We start from the raw sequence: 18,752 nt of genomic DNA, 5'->3' as shown, positions 1-18,752 counted from the left end.
GGGCAGGACTGTCCCCGCTGGGAGCGGGAGGCCCCTGCCCTCCCCGGCAGCGGGAAAGCCCCGGCTCCCGAAGGAGCGTCGAGACAGATCCGCTTTTGTCTGCGGCCTGGCGTGATCTCCGCGGACGGCTGCCAGAACCGCCGGGCTGGGGCGGGCCGCCCGCGGAGCAGCCAAATCCCAGTCAGGTGAGGAGCTCAGCCCGCAGCCCTCCCCCGCTCTGTGGGCTGTAGCCGTGGGGAAGCAGCGAGAGAGTGCTCCAGTCGTGAGCTGTCGGGAGGTATGACACCAGAGCGCAAGGTAATCGCCCTGTCGTTTTCTTTAGTAGCGGCAAGCTACAGCTAGTGGGTGACTCACGGGTATGTTTCCTGCTCTGACTTAAACGAAGAAGGTGCCTGTGCTGTGGTAAAGCTCTCTGTAGCTACTGTAAGGCTTTATGGAAGTTGGACATTTCTGTCATAAAAAAGTAGTGAACCATTGAGAAGGATCCCAATGGCTACAGATGGAAGGCAAAAATCTGTGATTTAATACAATAATAACTTCATTTCTTTGGCACTTTTTATTCTTGTAGTGTAGTTTACTAAATTTTGCAAAGGAAATCAAATTCAGCCCATACTAAGAATGGAGTACCAGCCCCTGCTGAGAGGGTCTAGCACGCACACCAAGGTAAGCGGAACTGTCTTGGCCTCTGAAGATGGATCCTGCACAGAGTTTGCAGCTTTAACAGTGATGCACAAATGTGAAATTCTCTGATTGTTTCATGTTTACTTTTAAATAAAAATACGTTAGATGATCAGGCTTGTAAAGTTTTGTATTTTCCTTAGACACCTAGCCGTGTTATAAAATGGAAGCTTTAAAAGCATGTTTGTTTTCTTATTCTTATGTTTTACATTGCATGTAAGTCGAATTTTGTTTGTGGCATGTTTCTGGAATGAGGTGAAAGTGCTTATAAACTGTCAGGAGTTAAGTAGCTTACAGAACAGATAAGGGTGTTGTCTGTGCTCTGAGAAATTGGGGCCCAAACTCCAACGTGACACAACACGGTGTAATGAACAGACTGATTTGGGCAGGAAGAAGAACGGAGCTGTCATAACAAAACGTAAGTTATGTGATGTATGTTAACGATTCTGGGTTTTTTTGTTTGTTTGTTTTCTGTCTCTTCCAGATGCTAGGTTGTACCCATGAGACACAAAATACCTTGACTGTATTTGGTTAATAGAAAGGTCTGAGCGTGCAGTGCCTGTATTTACCACCTCCAGTTTTATTTTTTCTACCGTACTTGCTGCAGCCCTTATTTATTACTCTTTAATTCATTGCTTTGGTTGTCATTCGGAGAAACACTTTATATTCTTGGGAAACCGTAAGGAAATATTAATTGGATTTTACTTTAATAAGATCAATTTCCACTTCTTCTGAATGAAGGAAGTTTTGATTAATTATCTTCAGGAAAGACACAGCTCTTTCAGAATACAGTATAGCATCTGGAATAACTCAAAGTTTCTGGGAACTGGACCAAGAATGAGAATGATGAAGAACTAGTCTACATATCTTACAATGAAAAATTCAGGGAGTACAAGCTTATAAAAAAAAAATATGTACAGTCTTTATCTGTGAAGGAGGAGGAAATTTGACCACAGGAGTGCCTTTAATATAGAAGACATTTTTGTGGCCAGTTGAAGTTAGACAAAAAGATACTATGAGATGAAATTAGGACCTAATTTTTAATGAAAGGGTTGTTAAACACTTGAACTGGATGTTATTTTTAGTACTATCATATTCAATAAAAAGTAGAGTCAAGAAGCATCACATCAGAACGCCAGACACTGTATAAACCTCCAGAGATCTTCTCTGACCCAGAGGACTCATCCAAAGCATAATGTTTTATGACCAGTTAGAATCTCTTGAGATTAGAATGTATCATAATAGTGGTTTCTATTGACTTTAAAACCTATGAGTCTGTGAATCTATTAATTTTAGTTCCTAAATATTGATTTACATAATCAATATGGAAAAATTAAAAAATTAAAAAATAGATGCTAATAAACTTTAGATTGAATACTATTATCAGTGAACAATATGTTGTGATTTAAGATACTAAGGTTTAGCACCTGCTAACTTGCAGACATCCAGTAATCAACTTAGGGTCTTACCGAGGGAAATAAAATATTGTTATTTCTCACATCTCAGATGAAATGTGAGTCCCAGAAATTGGGATTTGGTTAATTCTTACACGGAGTCATTGTGCCTCTAGCACCAAACAAAACAGTCCTAACATTCTTTCATAAAAAATAAGCACCATGAGCAGCGTGGTTCACGCAAAAAGCATTTACACAGTTCAGTAAATATGCCGTCAGCAGTGCAATGGTTGTGTTGCCTACCCTTAATCTGGATACTTGTAATTGTTGCATGTCTGAAAGACGTTAATGATCATGGCCAAAGTCAGCATGAAATGTTTCTCCTGCTTTGAGAGTTTATGTAGTTTTCTAAACAAATACTTGCACTGTTCAAAACTAAATACATGATATGTTTCACCATGATTTTCTCCTAGATAATATAGGCATGTAGGTTCAAGGCCCTATCTCTTTTCATGCCCGTTACTCTCTTCTGTTCTCTAGTTCCCCAGCTGGACCTTATTTCTGGCTGTTTGTGCTGTTGGAATTGGAGGGACCTTTCAGTATGGGTATAATGTTTCCATTATCAATGCACCCACCCAGGTAAAATATCGTCTCTTGTTCACAGGGTTGTTTTACAGTAATGGAGGTATCCTGTGTAACTGGCCGAGAGGCCAAATGCACTTTTACTGCGATCGCAGTGGGAACCAAGGCAGGCTTCCTCTTGGATGAAGGATTCTTGTTGATTTCCAAAATGGTTTCATGTGGATTTGTTTGTGAGTACCTCCCATCAGAGGTATTCTGTGTCAGATAAAAGTGCCAAATATGCCACATAAATATCTCTGTTAAAGCCTGTTTTAGAAGGATTAACTGAATGAGTAAGTGACATCTTTCAGTTATACTTTTGACTAAAATAGCCCAGAACATTAAGAATAGAATGGAACAGAACATTTTCAGTTGGAAGGGACCTACAACAATCATCTAGTCCAACTGCCTGACCACTTCAGGGCTGACCAAAAGATAAAGCATGTTATTAAGGGCATTGTCCAAATGCCTCTTGAACATTGACAGGCGTGGGGCATTGACCGCCTCTGTATGAAGCCTGTTCCAGTACTTGGCCACCCTTTCTGTAAAATGTCACCACCATTTCTCCTACTGTCAAGTTTAAACCTCCCCTGACACAGTTTTGAATCATTCCCACGTGTCCTATCACTGGATAACGGGGAGAAAGGATAGTTACAGTTGTCTATCACAAGGCAGCTTACTGAGAAGGAGCCAAAAAGGTGCATCTGTAGTGTCTGAGTATCTTGTAGGTGTTTTAACCCACTTGTTACTTCTGTGTCCATTGCATGGCCTTTAGGATTCTGCATATTTTGTGGATGACTCAAGATGATCTGAGCAAATGGTCTTGTGAAAGTGAGGGTTATAATTTTCTGCTGTCAGGTTTTATTTTCTTGTGAAACTGTGAAGACTGAATTTGCTACAACATCGTATGCTTTTTACAAAGGTTAAAATAAGCTGTTTGTGAAAGAACATGTAATATGCTGGAAACAGAGAGTTGAGGAAGTTTCTTCTTCTGTTAAGTCTTTGTTCGCTGGCTAAGAACAGGAGCCTCTGATTACAGATACATGTCAGTTCAAGAGTTTCTAATGACAAATTTTAGGAAACCAAGCATGTGGAATAACAGTTTAAAAGTTCTGACACATGAATACTGTAAGAAAGGGGGAGGAATATTAGAGTTGCAGAAAGGGATTTTACTATGAATTATTGGATTACTAAGGCAGGGAGATTTAAGCCAAGTGTCAGAATGAGTCTCCTGACAGTAAAATTTGTTAGGTTATGTCAGACCTCTGTGCTCTGAGATGTTCCTAAAAAACAGTAGGGCCTACCCATCTACCCCGTCCCCCCTCATTCAGAAGGATCTCAAAGCTCTTTTGTAGCAGTATATGGAAAGGTTATGTTTCTCCTCTAGTGGAATACAGCCTCTCCTGAGGTTGGGTATGAAAGCAAAGCTGCTCAGCAGCCTTTGAGATGTATGGGGAGTAGGAAATGATATTGTGGTCAAGGAAGACTCTGCTAATCATCAGTGTTTTTAATATAATACAACTAAGAAGATATCTTTTGTTCGCTCCCAGAATTGGTTTTCAGGATTGAGGTGCAAGTTATTTATAGTGCTATCCTGTAGGGCTACACGTAATGCTACATATTCATCATTCTTTTCTACTGCAGCATATACACAGGTTCTTAAATGAAACCTGGACTAGTCGTTATCACAAGGAACTAAATCCAGATTTGCTGACTTTTCTTTGGTCTGTCATTGCTTCTGTATTTTCACTTGGAGGCCTGTGCGGAGCCCTTATTGGAGGCAGCATGGCGATTCGGCTAGGCAGGTGAGTTACAGCAGCAGGCATATAGCAGCATGTTTTCCTTTCCTACTTTCTCACTAGACTATAAAGTAAATAAATGGAAAAAGAGTGGGAGAAAATGTATCTTAGGTGACTAGACATGTTTTTCACTCCAAAGCAGAGTTTTCTAGTAGAATTTTACAGTTTGTTCCAATGTGACTTTAAAAGATGAGCCCTGAATTATAGCCTTCCAGTCTAGTCTTTCCATTACGTTTATTGAAATCTAAGCAGGAGTATGCACCTACTGTATAGTAGGAAACACAGGTCCGTCCCATACACATTTTTAGCCTTCATGCCAGTAAGGACATGCTGCGTAATCTTGTAACATTTCATGCGCATTCTGTATAGATATAGCATAAACAAACAAAACCCCACTCCTACCTTGTCAGGCATTTCTGTCCTATTTATGCATTATCCTTATGTTTAGATATTTTTTTTTTAAATATGAGTAAATAGTTGTGTAAGATATCCGGATTTCCAGTGAGTAGCACATTTCTTCAGTATAAAGCCATTTTTTCCATATTACCAGAAAGGAAAACTTTTAAAAAAATGTGTTATTGCAGATTTCCTTAATGTTTTTTTTTCCCCTCCTCTTTAGGAAAGGAGCTCTTTTGATGAATAATATTATAGCAATACTGGCCTCCATTTTAATGGGGATCAGTTTTCCTACAGGATTGTTTGAGTTACTGATTGCTGGAAGGTTTTTGATTGGCATAAATTCAGGTGAATGATTTCCTATTCCTACTTTCAATAAACTATGGTGAATGATAAATTACTGTTACTGCTGATTCTTTAAGTATTATGTATTTGTACGCTGCTTTGTAGGTATGATGACAAAAATGTTCTGTGGTCCAACTTAGAATCTGAAGGCAGCTAAATTAATAGAGAAATTAACTAAGTCCGATTTCCTACATGTTTTGGTTCAGTAACTCTCTTCAAAGCAAAATCTATTAATAGGAAAATGTTTTTCCATTTACTTGCAGGTATTGGGATCTGTGTGCAGCCTCTGTATATTGGGGAGGTTGCCCCAAAACATCTTAGAGGTGGCATGGCCATGGGGAGTTCCATCTTTCTGACTGGGGGGATTCTGACAGGACAAATAATTGGTTTGAGGTTAGAAATGCATTATTTTTCCTGCCTTGTGTTACTCGCATGTAAAGAACTCCAATTCCCTGTGGCTCCCTGCAAAACACTCATTGTGACCATTGTAGCATTAGTTAATCAACTTCACACAGAAGGTCTACCTGTAAGACGAAAACTCTGCTTTTGTCAGCTTATTCCTACAACCGCAAACTGTCTATACTATCTCCCCAGGGCAGTATTCTCAGTTCAGACGCGTCAGCCAGAACAGCATCAGTAGAACAGGTACATTTATGCTGAGTTCATATTTTCTGCCAGTTTCGTGCTGGAGACAGTGGATGTTCATAAGACGGGACTTGAGAGCAAAGGACTCATAATTCTGTATTGTAGCACTACTGCTGGTTTTGTCCCTTGTGAGATTAGATGAAGTTGCAAGGGACTTTATCCAGTTGGATCTTAAAAAGTTCCAAGAACAGAGACTGCACAATCTCAAGATGAAAGCTTCTTTCATGAAGTTTGCTAGCAGCTTTCCACTGCCCTAAGAGCAACTCCTAGTACCTTGAGTAACAGTGCATTATCTGTTTTTTGTCTGTCCCTCTACCAAAAGCACTTAGACTTCTCTTTCTTTTTCCTTATTATTAGCTTCTGAACTAACTGGTTTTGCTACTTAAGGTGTGAAGTGCTACAAAATAAAGTAGAACATAAACTTCAGACTGCATAATATAGGGTCAGTATTTAAAATGCAATACTCTCTCTATTTTAACAAGTTTACATTGCCCACAACACATGATCCTACTGATTCAAACTGTAGCAATTGTAATGATTCCTTTCTCTCTAATGCACCTTCTCATTAGATCAACTTTGAATGGGTGGTGGGATCAGATGACTTTCTGAGTTCCTTTCTATCCTAAATTATTGTATCATTCTCAAAAGCAGATGGAAATGCCGCTGCTGACCTTAAGGTGAAGCCCGTATGCTACTACTATCCCACATTGCTAGAAAACACTGCTTTGGCAAACCTGAAAATAATGGTTAGGACCAACACAGCAATAAGCAGCAGTAAAGTAGTGTTGCTCATCTCCTCCTGAGTGAAACCTGATTTCAGAGTGGCTGGAAAATATTTTCCCAGCCTCTTTCTGATGAGGTTCACAAGATGTAGGTAACGAGTTACGAGGGAACTTTTCTTGAAGGACAAACTTCTTGCTCCCAAAAATCTTCTGAATAGTCACCAATAGCTAATTACTTGGGGTTTTTTTCCTTCTTTTTCCACACCTCTCCCAGGGAATTCTTAGGTGGAGAAAAGTATTGGCCTGTGTTGCTATCCAGCAGCTGTTTCCCAGCATTTGCCCAACTTTTATTCCTGCCATGGTTTCCTGAAAGTCCCAGATATCTTCTTATTGACAGAGGTGATGAGCTGAGCTGTGCCAAAGGTAACTTCCAGTGTTTATACTTTCTCTGTGTCTTCAGAAGGTTACAATGAGTATATTGGGCTCCAGATTCTCCTTTTCTCTTTATCAACACAGCACAGTTTTATTGCCTAGTGCTTTTTGGCCCGTGTTTTTCCTTCAGTGAGCTTACATGGAAAAAGGCATTGTGGAACTCAGGAGTCTGTAATGGATTGTAAACAAAACTTCATTATCTCATTTCAAATATGTTCATGTTTTGTTACTCTCTAATGAAATCTCTAAAGGTTTAATAATTTTTCTTTTGGATGAGGTAACATACCTGAACTACTTAACCTCTCACTGGATTGTTTATTTCTCAGGTCATGTCACAGGTAAGTATCAGTTACATCAGATATTTTCTTCCATTCTGTGATACTGTTGTACTTCTCCTGTAAGACATAATCGAAAATAATATAATAAAAAGGAGACAGCATAAGTAGCTGAAAAATTAGAGAGCTTTTTACTGAAAAAGAGGTGATGTTAAAAAAGCGATTCATTGGCTATTTGAGCAGGAAACTCCTTATCCTCCATTTTCTAAATATTTAGTTACCTTTTAAATACCTTTTTTTCCCCGTTACATCATGTGGGATAACTATGACAGGTTAAACTTTTCATTTTATTTTGAGAGATCTATGATTGTTCTCCTTTTATTCAAACCTTGCTCAAGAAATAACTGTAATGTGATAGCTGTGCAGTACTGCATAAATGAGCAGGTGAAGCCCACACACTACAAGAAGAATTTGAAAGACAAATATTCAAATTAGTTGTGATCTTCTTTATCCTGAAATTACACAGTCCTCTTTATACTGCAAGAAGAAAGTAAATATCAGAAGAGATTTTTTTTTTTTTTTCACAATAGAATGTCAAAAGGAGACACTGAGGTAGCCATTTGTATCCTCACATACCATGGATAGTATTTTACTTCCCAGAGAGACTCGGTGGAATAATACTCCAAAGAGTAAAGTATTAGTCACTGTAAGTAAGCAGGTCTGATTAATTAATTCAGTTTGAAGGGCTGCTAAATAAATATGAAAAGACCCTCTCTAAAATAATAACTAACTAACTAATAAAATTGAGAGGACAGAAAAACTTAAAGGAGATCCCAATGTACAAATCTGGACAATAAAATACTCTATCACCTGTTTTTCAGAAATGTGTTCAGTGTTTCTACTTCTGCCTGATACGATAATTCTGATGTAGTTCACAGTGACATAAAATGACACTTGTGATCCCTGGATCTTTCATTTAAAATGCTAAATAAATGAGAGAAGAACAAACGAAGTTTACCTTGTTAGCAGTTGATAGCGTTGTATTTAATTCAATTTTCATTGTATGCATAAATAAAGGAAAAACATTTCTTTTGCTTTTCTTCTGTTAATTCTTTTAAAGTGCTGTTGATGAGCATGTGAATTTTTACCTGTCTAGAAAAGGTATTCGTAGATAGAACAGTATATCTTGTGGAAAGATCTTCAACAAAGGAAGTTAAAGAGGCTTAATTCATGGAAGCCTTTAGGCCGAGGTAAAATTTGTTAGGAATTATAAAAGAGGCAGGGTTCACAGAGAGAGATGGAATCTTGTATTATACTGGGTAATTAAAAAACAATCAGACAAAAAAGTTACATTTTTAGATAAAGCCATCTGTGCCTGCAGGCCTGTCTCCTTCCCCCGCCCCCCAAGTTTGTCAGCTGATCTAATAAAAATGTCTCTCTCTCTGTTTACCTTGCCCAAAAATATTCATAGATCATCACACCTGCAAAATCACAGTAACTACAAATGACCTATAGAGTTAATTCTGTCTAATTTGGAAGCCATGGGCAAGATGGCCCTTTTGGATTATGATCTAGTTTGGGCTTCATTAAATGTGATTTTTTAAATGTAAGTGAAGTTTGCAATCTCCATATCATATTCGAGTCTTTCCCTCTCTTTTTTTTTTTTTTAAATAACATCATCATGGATTTTTTTTTTTCCAAGAATCGTGGTTGCTCCTGAACTGATACTGAAGAGTGGCTAGAGCTTCAAGCTGGTTACGCTGTTAGTGACAACAATACCATTGGGAAGTTTGCTTTCGGGATCATCAAAAGTTCTACTGTTGCCCTTAAGTAGACAGATTGTCACTTATAAATTCAAAGTCAGATATACCTCTAACAAGAGCAAAGTAATGCCGCTGAAATTTCCAGATCTACCACAGCAAAAAATTTTGGAAAACCAGCAACCAAAAAACAAGTCACAAAGCAAATGACTTTTTTCCCAACTTTCTAACGCAGAAAGTTTTCATATTCTAGGAAAAGCCAGGTCATTATGGAAAGAGATGATTTTCCAGAAGTTGTGGTCAATAAGTAAACATAAGAGAATTAATTTTCTTCTTTTCTTAGCTTTGAAGCGATTTCATGGTTCTTCAGAGTATCGAAGGGAGATGGAAGACGTACAGCGGGAATGTTCTGCTTTAGACGGGGAGAAACCCAAGAAGCCCTGGCAATTATTCACTGATCGTGGTGTGAGATGGCAGCTCATTTCTGTGATTGTGATGACTATGGGCCAACAGCTCAGTGGGATAAATGCTGTAAGATTTCATACATACAAACAGCTTAAATAATTATTTAATTTCCATCTGTTTTTCAGCCTTTTTTAACACGAAGGATCCACATAGAGAAGCTCAGAGAAATGGGATAAGTGGGAAAGAATATCTTTGTATTATTTCCATGTTTCTCTTTTTTCCAATTTTTTTTTTTTTTTCATTTCTGTGTTTCTGGTATGTAAATTTATTCAAAGAATGACTTGATCCTTGTGTTTACATCTTCTGAAAAAGTAAACAAAGGTGGATCAGCTTATCCCATTGTGTCTGGTTTAAGAATGTGAAGTATTATATTCAGTAAGTTGAATAATTATATTTGGTTTTTTGATAGCAATATATCTACCTAGACATGAATTTAACAGATTCTTCTTGCTGTTTACATCAAATTAACAACTCACAATATGAAATACATTGAGCTGTATGTTTAGTATGAACTTGAATTTGTTTCCAGTTGACAATTTAACTACTGGGAATGCCCCCCTTTTTTTTTCTGTTGTAGATTTATTTCTATGCAACTTACATTTTTGAACAAGCTGGGATCTCAGCAGAAAAAATCCCATATGTGACACTCGGCACTGGAGCTTGTGAATGCCTTACAGCCCTCACCTGTGTAAGTAACAATTTATTCTGCCTCCCAGCACAAAGAGTAATGACCCTTTTTGAAGAAGAACATTGGTAAATATGAGATCAAGATAGTAACAGAAAATTATGTCTTGTCCACAGGGTTTACTGATAGACTACGCAGGAAGAAGATATCTCATCATTGGGGGTTATCTCCTTATGACCCTTTGGAGCATTGTTTTAACGTTCTCTCTGACTTACCAGGTGTAAAGGACTCATTTATATTACATGATATGACTATAATGAGTGAAAATCCGTGACACTCAAAAGAAGCTGGAAGATAAGAGCTGCATAGGTTTAAACAGCAGCATAAAAAATGGCAGCAATTGAAAGATTTGATCAATTCTGCAGCCATATTTCCCTAAAATAAGAGAATGCTCTCAGCTAAGATTTGATCACGTATTTGTCTTAAAGCTGCAGCTGCATTTAATGCTGACAAAACTAAGTGATGAAAAAACAGCATTTATTCTAGCTTTTAAAGTTATTTTAGGATGAAATACTACATAGTGATGATATTAAGCATCAGGGTCCACTTCAGTCGCTTAATTGTAAAGCAGAAAATCAAACAATATTGTAAAGATGCTGACATTCAAAAGACACTTAAATGCATTAAGTATGAATTCACAAAAACTATTGGAAACTCACTATTCAGTGCCTTAAATTTATCATGCAAAGACAACATCCTGCTTCGCTTTTTGATGTAGTATAAAGAGATGCATTGTAAATTGTTCTGTATACCATATCAGCTCAAGTAAGGCAGCCCCACAAACCTCCTGAAACGAATGTTCAGAGGAAATCTCTCTCTACATTTGCAGACCATACTATACTAAATATTTACCATTATCTTTGCGTAATCCAAGCAAGATGATGTAGGTGTAGCTCCAACAGTGAGAACTCAATTTAGTCAGTATTTGGTTGCCCAATGAAGCCTTATCTGACAAAGGCAGGATTAAAAAACTGCAGTTCTTTCCGTATCCACGCCATCAGCATTTGGAGCTGGCTTTAAACAGGTGGATCACGTCCAGTCATGATGCAGGTCTGATGTGTGGAGGGACAGTAGGGTTAGGGGCTGCACAGGTTGGCAAGCAGGCCACAGAAGAGGCACCGGCTAATTTCTGTGTGGTTGGAGTAAAGTCAGCTGCTAGGCCAGGCAAAAAGTTGAATGAGCCAGCTGTTGGGCAGAGACCTAGGTTTAATTATTTTATTGTAACTTTTGTAAATTTCTTGGTTTGCTTTTGAATAATGGGATTTCAAGCTTAGGTTTGGCCTTTTTAATGCACCTGGTTTCATATGTATATAGTATAAACACGGGCAAAATGTTAAACTAGCAACAACACATAATTGTTATATTCAATATTGGTGTAAATCTTTAGCCTCAGAGGACTAATTATAAATCTCGACAGAAGTACTGGACTCCATTTAGTAAAAATTATTAAATGAACAATATTTAATTTCTCTGAAGCAGTACTGTTAAATAAATTAGCTGTAAACAGCCATGAATGACTGTTGGTCTTAGTTGCAATAAAATAGCAAAAGGAAATGTAACTGTTAAGCCAAACTTTAAAACAGGATTATCAAAATCCGAACTAAACCACCTCATTCTCTTCTGTTCCAGGAACTGTACTCATGGGTGCCTTATGTGAGCATGACATCTCTGTTTGCCTTCATCTTGAGCTTTGGGTTGGGACCAGGTATTACACAGTAATGAATGTTTTAAAGTGGTGAAATGTGTGTCTGGGGCCGGGGGCAGGGGCGGGGATGGCAGCAGCTCTGCTGTGTAAGCCAGGCAGTAAGTATTTACTGTAAGGCTGCTGATGCTCTGGCTAAGGAACGCAAGCGAGCCTGTCTCATCCGAACAGTTTCGTCTCCCATAGCCTGAAACTGAGCAACTCAATTTTTCTGGCATTGGAAATACTGCAAATGGACACTTAGCATAATAACCTATTCTGTTTCTGAAACTCACTCCCCCAGGTGGCATAACAAATACCCTGATAGCCGAATTATTTATACAGTCTTCACGTCCTGCTGCTTACATGATAGGAGGGACTATTAGTTGGCTTAGTTTCTTCACAATTGGAATGCTCTTTCCCTTCATAGTGGTAAGTATGTATAACACATTTTCCTAATTGCTTCACCTCCCATTTAATCTTCTCTCAGGTTCCATCAAATTGCTTTTTCTTATACAGTAACACTTAAACATAGGATGCACACTACCCCTCAACCGAGTATAACTAGATTCACTCCCTCTTAAAATATTTTTTAGGTATCAACAAAAAATAATAAAACATGATAAATGAAAATTAAAAGGAATGCATGGGGGTAATTTTCATGTTCGGATTAAAAAAATGGAGAAGGTAACAAAACTAGAAAAACTTAATCAGATAATAATCAGATTCAAATAACACATTTCTCAATAGTGCATTGTGGTTTTATGTCAAAGCAAAGTAGAAGTAGTACCTGGGGCTAGTGGTTCACATCTTCTCTGAGAGCTTGCTAAACTTCCATACAGAGGGTTCTGTGATCAGGAAGATTATTAGGAAAAACAATATAGGCTTGCAATTCTAGCTTTGTAATTTCAGTTGTAGCACTTATTCTTGAGAGCAAAACATGCAGGAACAGCACGCAGCAGGGTATCTTGATCTGACAGTGCTTTCTTCTTGGTTGAACTCTGCTTCTCAGTAAGAGTTGTTTTTTTAATGTATAGCATTGAAAAATAGTAATAAACATTCAGAAAACAATAAAGCATATAATCTTAAAATATGCAACAGCTAAGTAGCAAATGCTGACTTGTCATTCACATTGTGAATTCACATTGTGAATTGTTTAGTGTGTGTTTAAATGTGTATTGCACAGCACAGCACTTGGTAGTCTTTTATCTAAAAAAAAAAAAATTTAGAAGTCTTTTTATTGAAAATATTGAAGCAGCAATATTAGGTGTGAATGGAAACAAAAAGCTTTTTATTTTCTCAAACCCACTGTTATACTTAAAATATGTTGCAATCAAATACATTTTATTTTCAGAATGGACTGAAGCAGTATTGTTTTCTGGTGTTCTTAGTGGAGTGCTCCTTAGTTGCTGCTTTCATCTTCCTCGTAATTCCTGAGACAAAAAACAAATCTTTTCTGGAAATCAAAAAGGAATATCACAAGCTTAATTTTGGAAGAAATACCAAAAAAAAGGAAACAGAGATTTATGAAAGAAGACAAAGCCATGACGAATTTTTAAAAAATTCTGTGTAATTTCACAGCTGTAACAGAACTTTAATGAGCATTATGAACAGTGTCTTCTAAATTAGCAGTGTAATGCCATGAACAAGTAGCTTATTAAATCCTCCTGTATATTTAGAGGAAGTTTAATTAAAGGCAAGTTAATCGTTCTGAAATGCTGCTAAAACATATATTGCTGAAATCCTATTCAATATATATTATATTATACATAGAAGACTCAATGTTTAGATACAACTTGATGTTGTAGGGACACAGAAACGCCAGGAGAGGGTGTTCAATGAATTCCTCCCCCCGGCAGGTCTCTTCTTTTATTTCTAAGCCCCTTCCTTGGATTCGGGTAATCAAGCATATGTTATTGCTTTACTGAATAAAATACTCTGAGCCGTTAAAATCCAAACAAGAACTGATCTATTGAGAAACCGTTATTTGAAATATTCTAGTTTATATATAAATTGGGGTATTTAGTTGCCATTTTTCACTTAAATAGCTTCTTTGAAAGACTTAAGGACATTCCTCATCTAGTCTTACTGCTGTAACTTTACAAAGACAGTACAGCACCTATCTGAATTACTGTTATTTGTAATAAAGTTTATTAGAAAGCCTTGTTTACTAAAAGGGTACTAATAAAACAGTTTCTGGGGTTTGAGTTTGGGTTTATTTTTTTGCCCTAACCTAGCATCTTAACATTTTTCACTGTGCAACAGGGTAAAACCTCTTATAGTTTTGAAGGTCAATTCCCAGCGGACTGAGATAAACATCACAAAAAGCACTAAGTAGCAGAGAGGAGAGATGACAGGAATTAAACACATTTCACCTCTAAAGATTTTTCAAGATAGTCTGATAGAACACACACAAGGAGACTACAGAGAGCTCGAAGGACCCATTGAATGAGCTTTCTGCTTAATCGCCAACATTTCGTCCAGGACTCACTCTCAACTTAAAAAAATTCTTCACATTTTAGTAGTCAAAAAGTAAGAAACCTTAATTACATACGGTGTTTGTGTGCCTCTCTGATACTCGTTTCCATACCTGTAACTGCTAGGACAGTAGTCCTGCCTTACCTATTACAACTTTTCCTGGTTCTAAGAATTTCCTGATCCCACCTGTGACTTAATGAGTGCTACAGTAAGCACTGGATTTCTTTTATGTTTATCTTCCTTCTCTCAGAAGTAAAGCCTTTAATAAAAACGTAGGAAGCAAACACCATTTTTCTGATTTTCGTAACTAAATCAGCTGTTTAATTGAAAAGAACATTAACTCTTAATGGTAAAGGAGGCAGTATCAGGAAGGGATCTTCTTGTTCTTTAGTTTATCCTCTAGGTTTGCAAAATATTTCATTTTGGCTAGAAGCTTCTTAGCTTCTTGAAGATCATCTGAAATGAAATAAAACATTACTAGTTTACAGAGGGAGGGCTGAATTTTCATTTTCAAAATGAATCTCAAGATTTCAATGACAGCACCTGTTTCAGTACCAAGAACTGCAAGTTGTAAGGACCCATACGCTATTAAACCCACACTGCCTATCGTTTTCATCGCAGATAGTTTTGAACATCTCAGTTGAGGTGTTCCACAAAACATGTAAAAATGTACAATTTAGAAAACAAGTGTGACGTGAATACCCTTTGATGACTTTTCTGTAAAGTGGCTATAGTATTGATGTAGCCAATGGGGAATTTTAAGTATATAGACAAGACAAACTTTTTAAATTATGTAATTAGACCAACTGCCATCACTGAAAAATGCAAAAGCTTTGCGGGACTCTGGTACAGATAGTGTCCATTCCAAAACTGATGTGGAAACAGTTTCTCCTTAATTAAACAGTCAGAGGGGAAAGGTGGTTTATCACCTACTGAGAAGGACAGATACAACACAATCCTTAACTCTCATAGTACAGTGACAAATTATAAGGTCATAATTCTTCACATGCAGGCCTAGCCAGCACTGCTTTGCGTTTGATGTTTTCAATTACAACACGCTACTACATAAACCTAACAATAAAAGCATTCCAAAACCCAAGAGAGAAATGTAAAGGTTTCTTCCCAGAGCTAGTCTGGAATGGTTTAAGCTCCTGCCTATCAACTGGTTGGGGAACAAAGTTATGTTGATCATTGCACAGAAAGTCCCTAAAACCTGAGGATAAATGGGGCATCAGGTCTTTTCTTGCCATACGGCTTCAGTGGTAAGCAGCAGAATTGTTCCTGTCTTGACATACACTGCAAAGAACAGCACCTGCTACTTTGCTGACAGCTTCAAGTCTGCAAAACAAGATCTCCCAAATTCAAGTTTGAAACCTCAGAATAGGTGGTAAGTTTGATGAGGAAAACGAGTCTGTCCTTCCCAGTATGCTGGGAAACAAACAAACAAAAAAGTCTTAGCATCTGCATTCCCACTTGAAGTGATCATTTTGATACAAATTGAATTCACTGGAACTTTGTATTGGATTTTTTTTTTTTTAATTTAATGTGAGGTCCTGAATTTCCTGAATCAGCAGAAAGGTCAGCTTAGAAGTATTTATTCTAAATACCAAACAAAGAACACTTGTTTATGCAGTATTTCTGTTCTGTAGTTTAGGAAATATTTGCCAGTAAGAGAATGTGGGGGTTTTTAAGCATTTATAACTGATATGTATGTCAGCTAAGTACTTCATAGAAATAGCTACCTCTTTCAAAAGCTGCAGTCACCTCTTTGGTCAGTTCTTCTTGTTTAACTGTAAAACAAATGATTTCATTCACATTTTGTTACACACTTAGTATATTTAATACCACTGCATTCTGATTGTCTGTGGTGGGAAACTTAATTACTACTCTCATAGTCTTTTGGGAGCTAAGAGAGCTTTCCATAATATTGCTGTCGATTTTTTTCTTATAATTTCAAACAGATATATTTCTGTGTTTAAACAGGTTTGCAGACAGCAATTCCAATGCAAATCAATGGTCACTAACTTCCCAGAAATCTAACTTACTTTTCGTGTATCAGTTTACCCTGCTACAGTCAATTTTCTTCTATTCTACTTAGTTTTTACTCTAGTCATTCTAATTGCTTTTGGCACACTACTGTCACTGCAAAGAATTAAATATACCAATAAACTCAATGTTTTGGGTATCACCAACAATATAAACAAAAAAGTTGCTTGTAAAAGGATAATAACCAGTTAATATAATGGTTGCTAAGTTGAAGAAGGCAAAAGAAATACAATGTCTGTATAAATGAAGTAATTATTTAATGTGGCCAGTCAAGCATTTTACTAAACTTCGAGTGGTACTTTCTTTTAGACAGTCTGCTTGCCCTGATCTGCTGAAGGTTGAATAAGAAGTTTCTTTTTATAGTCAATATATGCACCTATTTTGCCATCAGAACAGGTACTGTTATACAGATTTTCTCAAGCCAGATTTGATGTTTAGGTGGCATAAATTGGTAAAGACAACATTGTTTTGGGGGGGGAATCTCTTGCAGTGAGTCAATTCAAGACTAACGCACGACAGGGATACTAAAAGAAATCACCGAAAAAGCTTTCAGAGAGACTCTTGTGTTACACAATATAGAGTAAATTAGTTCTGTACAAAACCCTCAAATCATAAACCTACCTTTAATTAAGGTTTCAATTTCTTCAAGCATATCCTCATTTTTAGGCTCTGCTAATTTCTCATTAATTTCCATGATTTCCATGAGAAACACCGAGTCTGCATCACAGTCTGTCTCTTGTGCCGGCTCTACACCATTCAGCTCCAGCTGGTGAAGAGAATGGGAATTTGGAAATACACATTCTTGTATCTATTTCAATGTGAATTATTTTCTTGACTATTAAGTCTTCTAGTAGGGCTCACTCAGATTCATATCTGATAAACTTCCGGTTTATTCCATGAAATGTGCGTAAACAGAGTCAATCTTAAAATTAACTCCATAGGCAGACCACAAAGATCAGCAGTTAACCAAAGCAAAAAAAATGTAATGAACGCTGCCAAGGGCCAGACTGAAATTTCAAAGGAACCATGGCCAAACACAACGTGTGATGCAGGAAACGAATCAGTGTAACATGCAGCAAATGAGATGGTAATAATCAGTAAAATGTTAAAAAAATAGAGTGGAAAAGCTGATTAACTTTCAGACAAGGTTGTTTTCGGTCTCCCTTCAATCCCTGGTAATCCTCTTCTTCAGAGGAACACAAACGAGCATGTTAATGATGGAGGCAAAGGTCTGATTTATTATATTGCCACCAGCAGCCCCAGCCACCTATGATTAGTTTCAGGAGTATTGATGAACTATGTAATGAACACCTTACTAGATAGAGGCCACGGCTCAAAGGGTTCAGGAGGGTCTGGTAGGCCTTGTTAATCAAGGAAGAGTGTTGCTCTGAGTAGTACTGTTCTTTCTGCGAATGGACAACAAATACAATACACTGGGCTTTGTCACCTGCAGAGAAGTAGTGTTCCCACAACAATACATGTGTGCACAACTGAAAGCTGGTTTTTAACAGAGATAGGAAGCACAGGGAGAGGGCTGTCTGGACTTGTAAACTGCCATCTCACGCAACTGAGATCTCAAAAAGCGCAGCGGCCCCTTATCGTCGTCCTTATCGACGTCCTCCGCCGCAAATCTGTGAGCAGAAGTCTCTTCCAAGCATCAGGAAACAAAAACCGGAGCGTCCCCATGGTCCCAGGACAGGAGCGCGGCGGGGACCCGGCGCTCTGCCTCGCAGAGCGGGTCTCCCCCCCCCGACCCCGCCGGGGGCGGCACAGCCTCAGGCGGGAGGCGGCTTCTTGCCCCGCGGGCCCTGCCAGCCCCGCCGCCGGGCCTGGGCGCCGCGGGCCGGGGCGCCGGGGCGGGGGCGAGGCCCGTCCACCCCGCCCGGGAAATCGCGCGAGCCGCCCCCGCCCGCCCCGGCGCTCACCGGCGGCCTCCGTCCGAAGCGATCGGGGTGAACGGCGCGCTGCAGGCTCCGGAACCGCCGCTGCAGCTGTTGCGCGTCGACGCGGAAGGAGCGGTCACTGCGGGCGACAGAAGGCGGCGTGAGCCCCGCGGCCGGCCGAGCCCACGGCCGCCCCGCCGGCACTCACCAGTCCATCAGGCGGAAGAGGTCAGGCCGAGGCCCCGGCGGCTGCAGGGCCCGGCAGCCGGGGCAGAAGCGAGGCAGCCCCTCGGCGCCGGGAAGGGGGCTGCCGCAGCTCCAGCATCGCAGGGCCGGGGGAGAGCCCGGCCCGACGCAGCGAGGCCGCGGGGCCGCCTCGGAAAAGCGGAGCGCCCATCGCAGCCTGCCGAGGCGGTGCCGAAGCGCTGCCCGCATCCTCCCGGCCTA

General features: G+C 39.0%; 2 protein-coding genes and 1 long non-coding RNA gene across 9 annotated transcripts; 1 reads left to right on the top strand and 2 right to left on the bottom strand.

Moving 5' to 3' along the window:
• Window positions 1–59: 59 nt before the first annotated feature.
• On the top strand, window positions 60–14,105 carry LOC309596419 (solute carrier family 2, facilitated glucose transporter member 11-like). 5 transcript variants are annotated; one of them, XM_082324610.1, is made up of 13 exons: window positions 60–297; window positions 569–663; window positions 2,613–2,711; window positions 4,338–4,498; window positions 5,112–5,236; window positions 5,497–5,626; window positions 6,875–7,023; window positions 9,411–9,598; window positions 10,110–10,220; window positions 10,334–10,435; window positions 11,847–11,922; window positions 12,203–12,330; window positions 13,253–14,105. In XM_082324610.1, exons 2-13 carry the CDS (start codon window positions 619–621, stop codon window positions 13,469–13,471), a joined length of 1,533 nt encoding a protein of 510 aa, XP_082180736.1. In that variant the 5' UTR covers window positions 60–297; window positions 569–618; the 3' UTR covers window positions 13,472–14,105. The 5 variants fall into 5 exon arrangements, with proteins under 5 accessions (XP_082180736.1, XP_082180739.1, XP_082180740.1 ...); XM_082324611.1 differs by having other exon boundaries at window positions 110–185; XM_082324612.1 differs by lacking the exon at window positions 2,613–2,711 and having other exon boundaries at window positions 110–185.
• LOC309596423 lies at window positions 7,033–11,881 on the bottom strand. Its single transcript, XR_014229512.1, has 3 exons — window positions 11,070–11,881; window positions 7,319–7,427; window positions 7,033–7,201 (listed from the first exon to the last, which is right to left on the bottom strand). It is a non-coding gene; the product is annotated as an uncharacterized lncRNA (long non-coding RNA).
• On the bottom strand, window positions 13,269–18,743 carry HSCB (HscB mitochondrial iron-sulfur cluster cochaperone). Of its 3 annotated transcripts, none has more exons than XM_082324621.1 (6): window positions 18,514–18,743; window positions 18,348–18,444; window positions 17,739–17,828; window positions 17,044–17,188; window positions 16,119–16,166; window positions 13,269–13,354 (listed from the first exon to the last, which is right to left on the bottom strand). In XM_082324621.1, the coding sequence occupies exons 1-6, from the start codon at window positions 18,738–18,740 to the stop codon at window positions 13,314–13,316; spliced, it is 648 nt and encodes a 215-aa protein (XP_082180747.1). In that variant the 5' UTR covers window positions 18,741–18,743; the 3' UTR covers window positions 13,269–13,313. The 3 variants fall into 3 exon arrangements, with proteins under 3 accessions (XP_082180747.1, XP_082180746.1, XP_082180748.1); XM_082324620.1 differs by lacking the exon at window positions 13,269–13,354 and adding an exon at window positions 14,244–14,832; XM_082324622.1 differs by lacking the exons at window positions 13,269–13,354; window positions 17,739–17,828 and adding an exon at window positions 14,244–14,832.
• Between the last annotated feature and the right edge of the window lie 9 nt (window positions 18,744–18,752).

This window comes from Platalea leucorodia, assembly GCF_965183815.1.
Source record: "Platalea leucorodia genome assembly, chromosome: 12".
Lineage (NCBI taxonomy): Eukaryota > Metazoa > Chordata > Aves > Pelecaniformes > Threskiornithidae > Platalea > Platalea leucorodia.
The sequence above is the reverse complement of the archived record's forward strand: the minus strand, read 5'-3'. Positions and strand labels throughout refer to the sequence as shown.

Excerpts from the sequence above, each read along its gene's own strand:
- LOC309596419 (XM_082324610.1), top strand. The coding sequence starts at position 619 with ATGGAGTACCAGCCCCTGCTGAGAGGGTCTAGCACGCACACCAAG. Across the intron at positions 664-2,612 it reads GGTCTAGCACGCACACCAAG|TTCCCCAGCTGGACCTTATT; the intron begins GTAAGCGGAACT and ends TCTGTTCTCTAG. Across the intron at positions 11,923-12,202 it reads GAGCTTTGGGTTGGGACCAG|GTGGCATAACAAATACCCTG; the intron begins GTATTACACAGT and ends TCACTCCCCCAG.
- HSCB (XM_082324620.1), bottom strand. The coding sequence starts at position 18,740 with ATGCGGGCAGCGCTTCGGCACCGCCTCGGCAGGCTGCGATGGGCGCTC. Across the intron at positions 18,445-18,513 it reads CTCTTCCGCCTGATGGACTG|TGACCGCTCCTTCCGCGTCG; the intron begins GTGAGTGCCGGC and ends TGTCGCCCGCAG. Across the intron at positions 17,189-17,738 it reads TGAGCCGTGGCCTCTATCTA|CTGGAGCTGAATGGTGTAGA; the intron begins GTAAGGTGTTCA and ends TCTCTTCACCAG.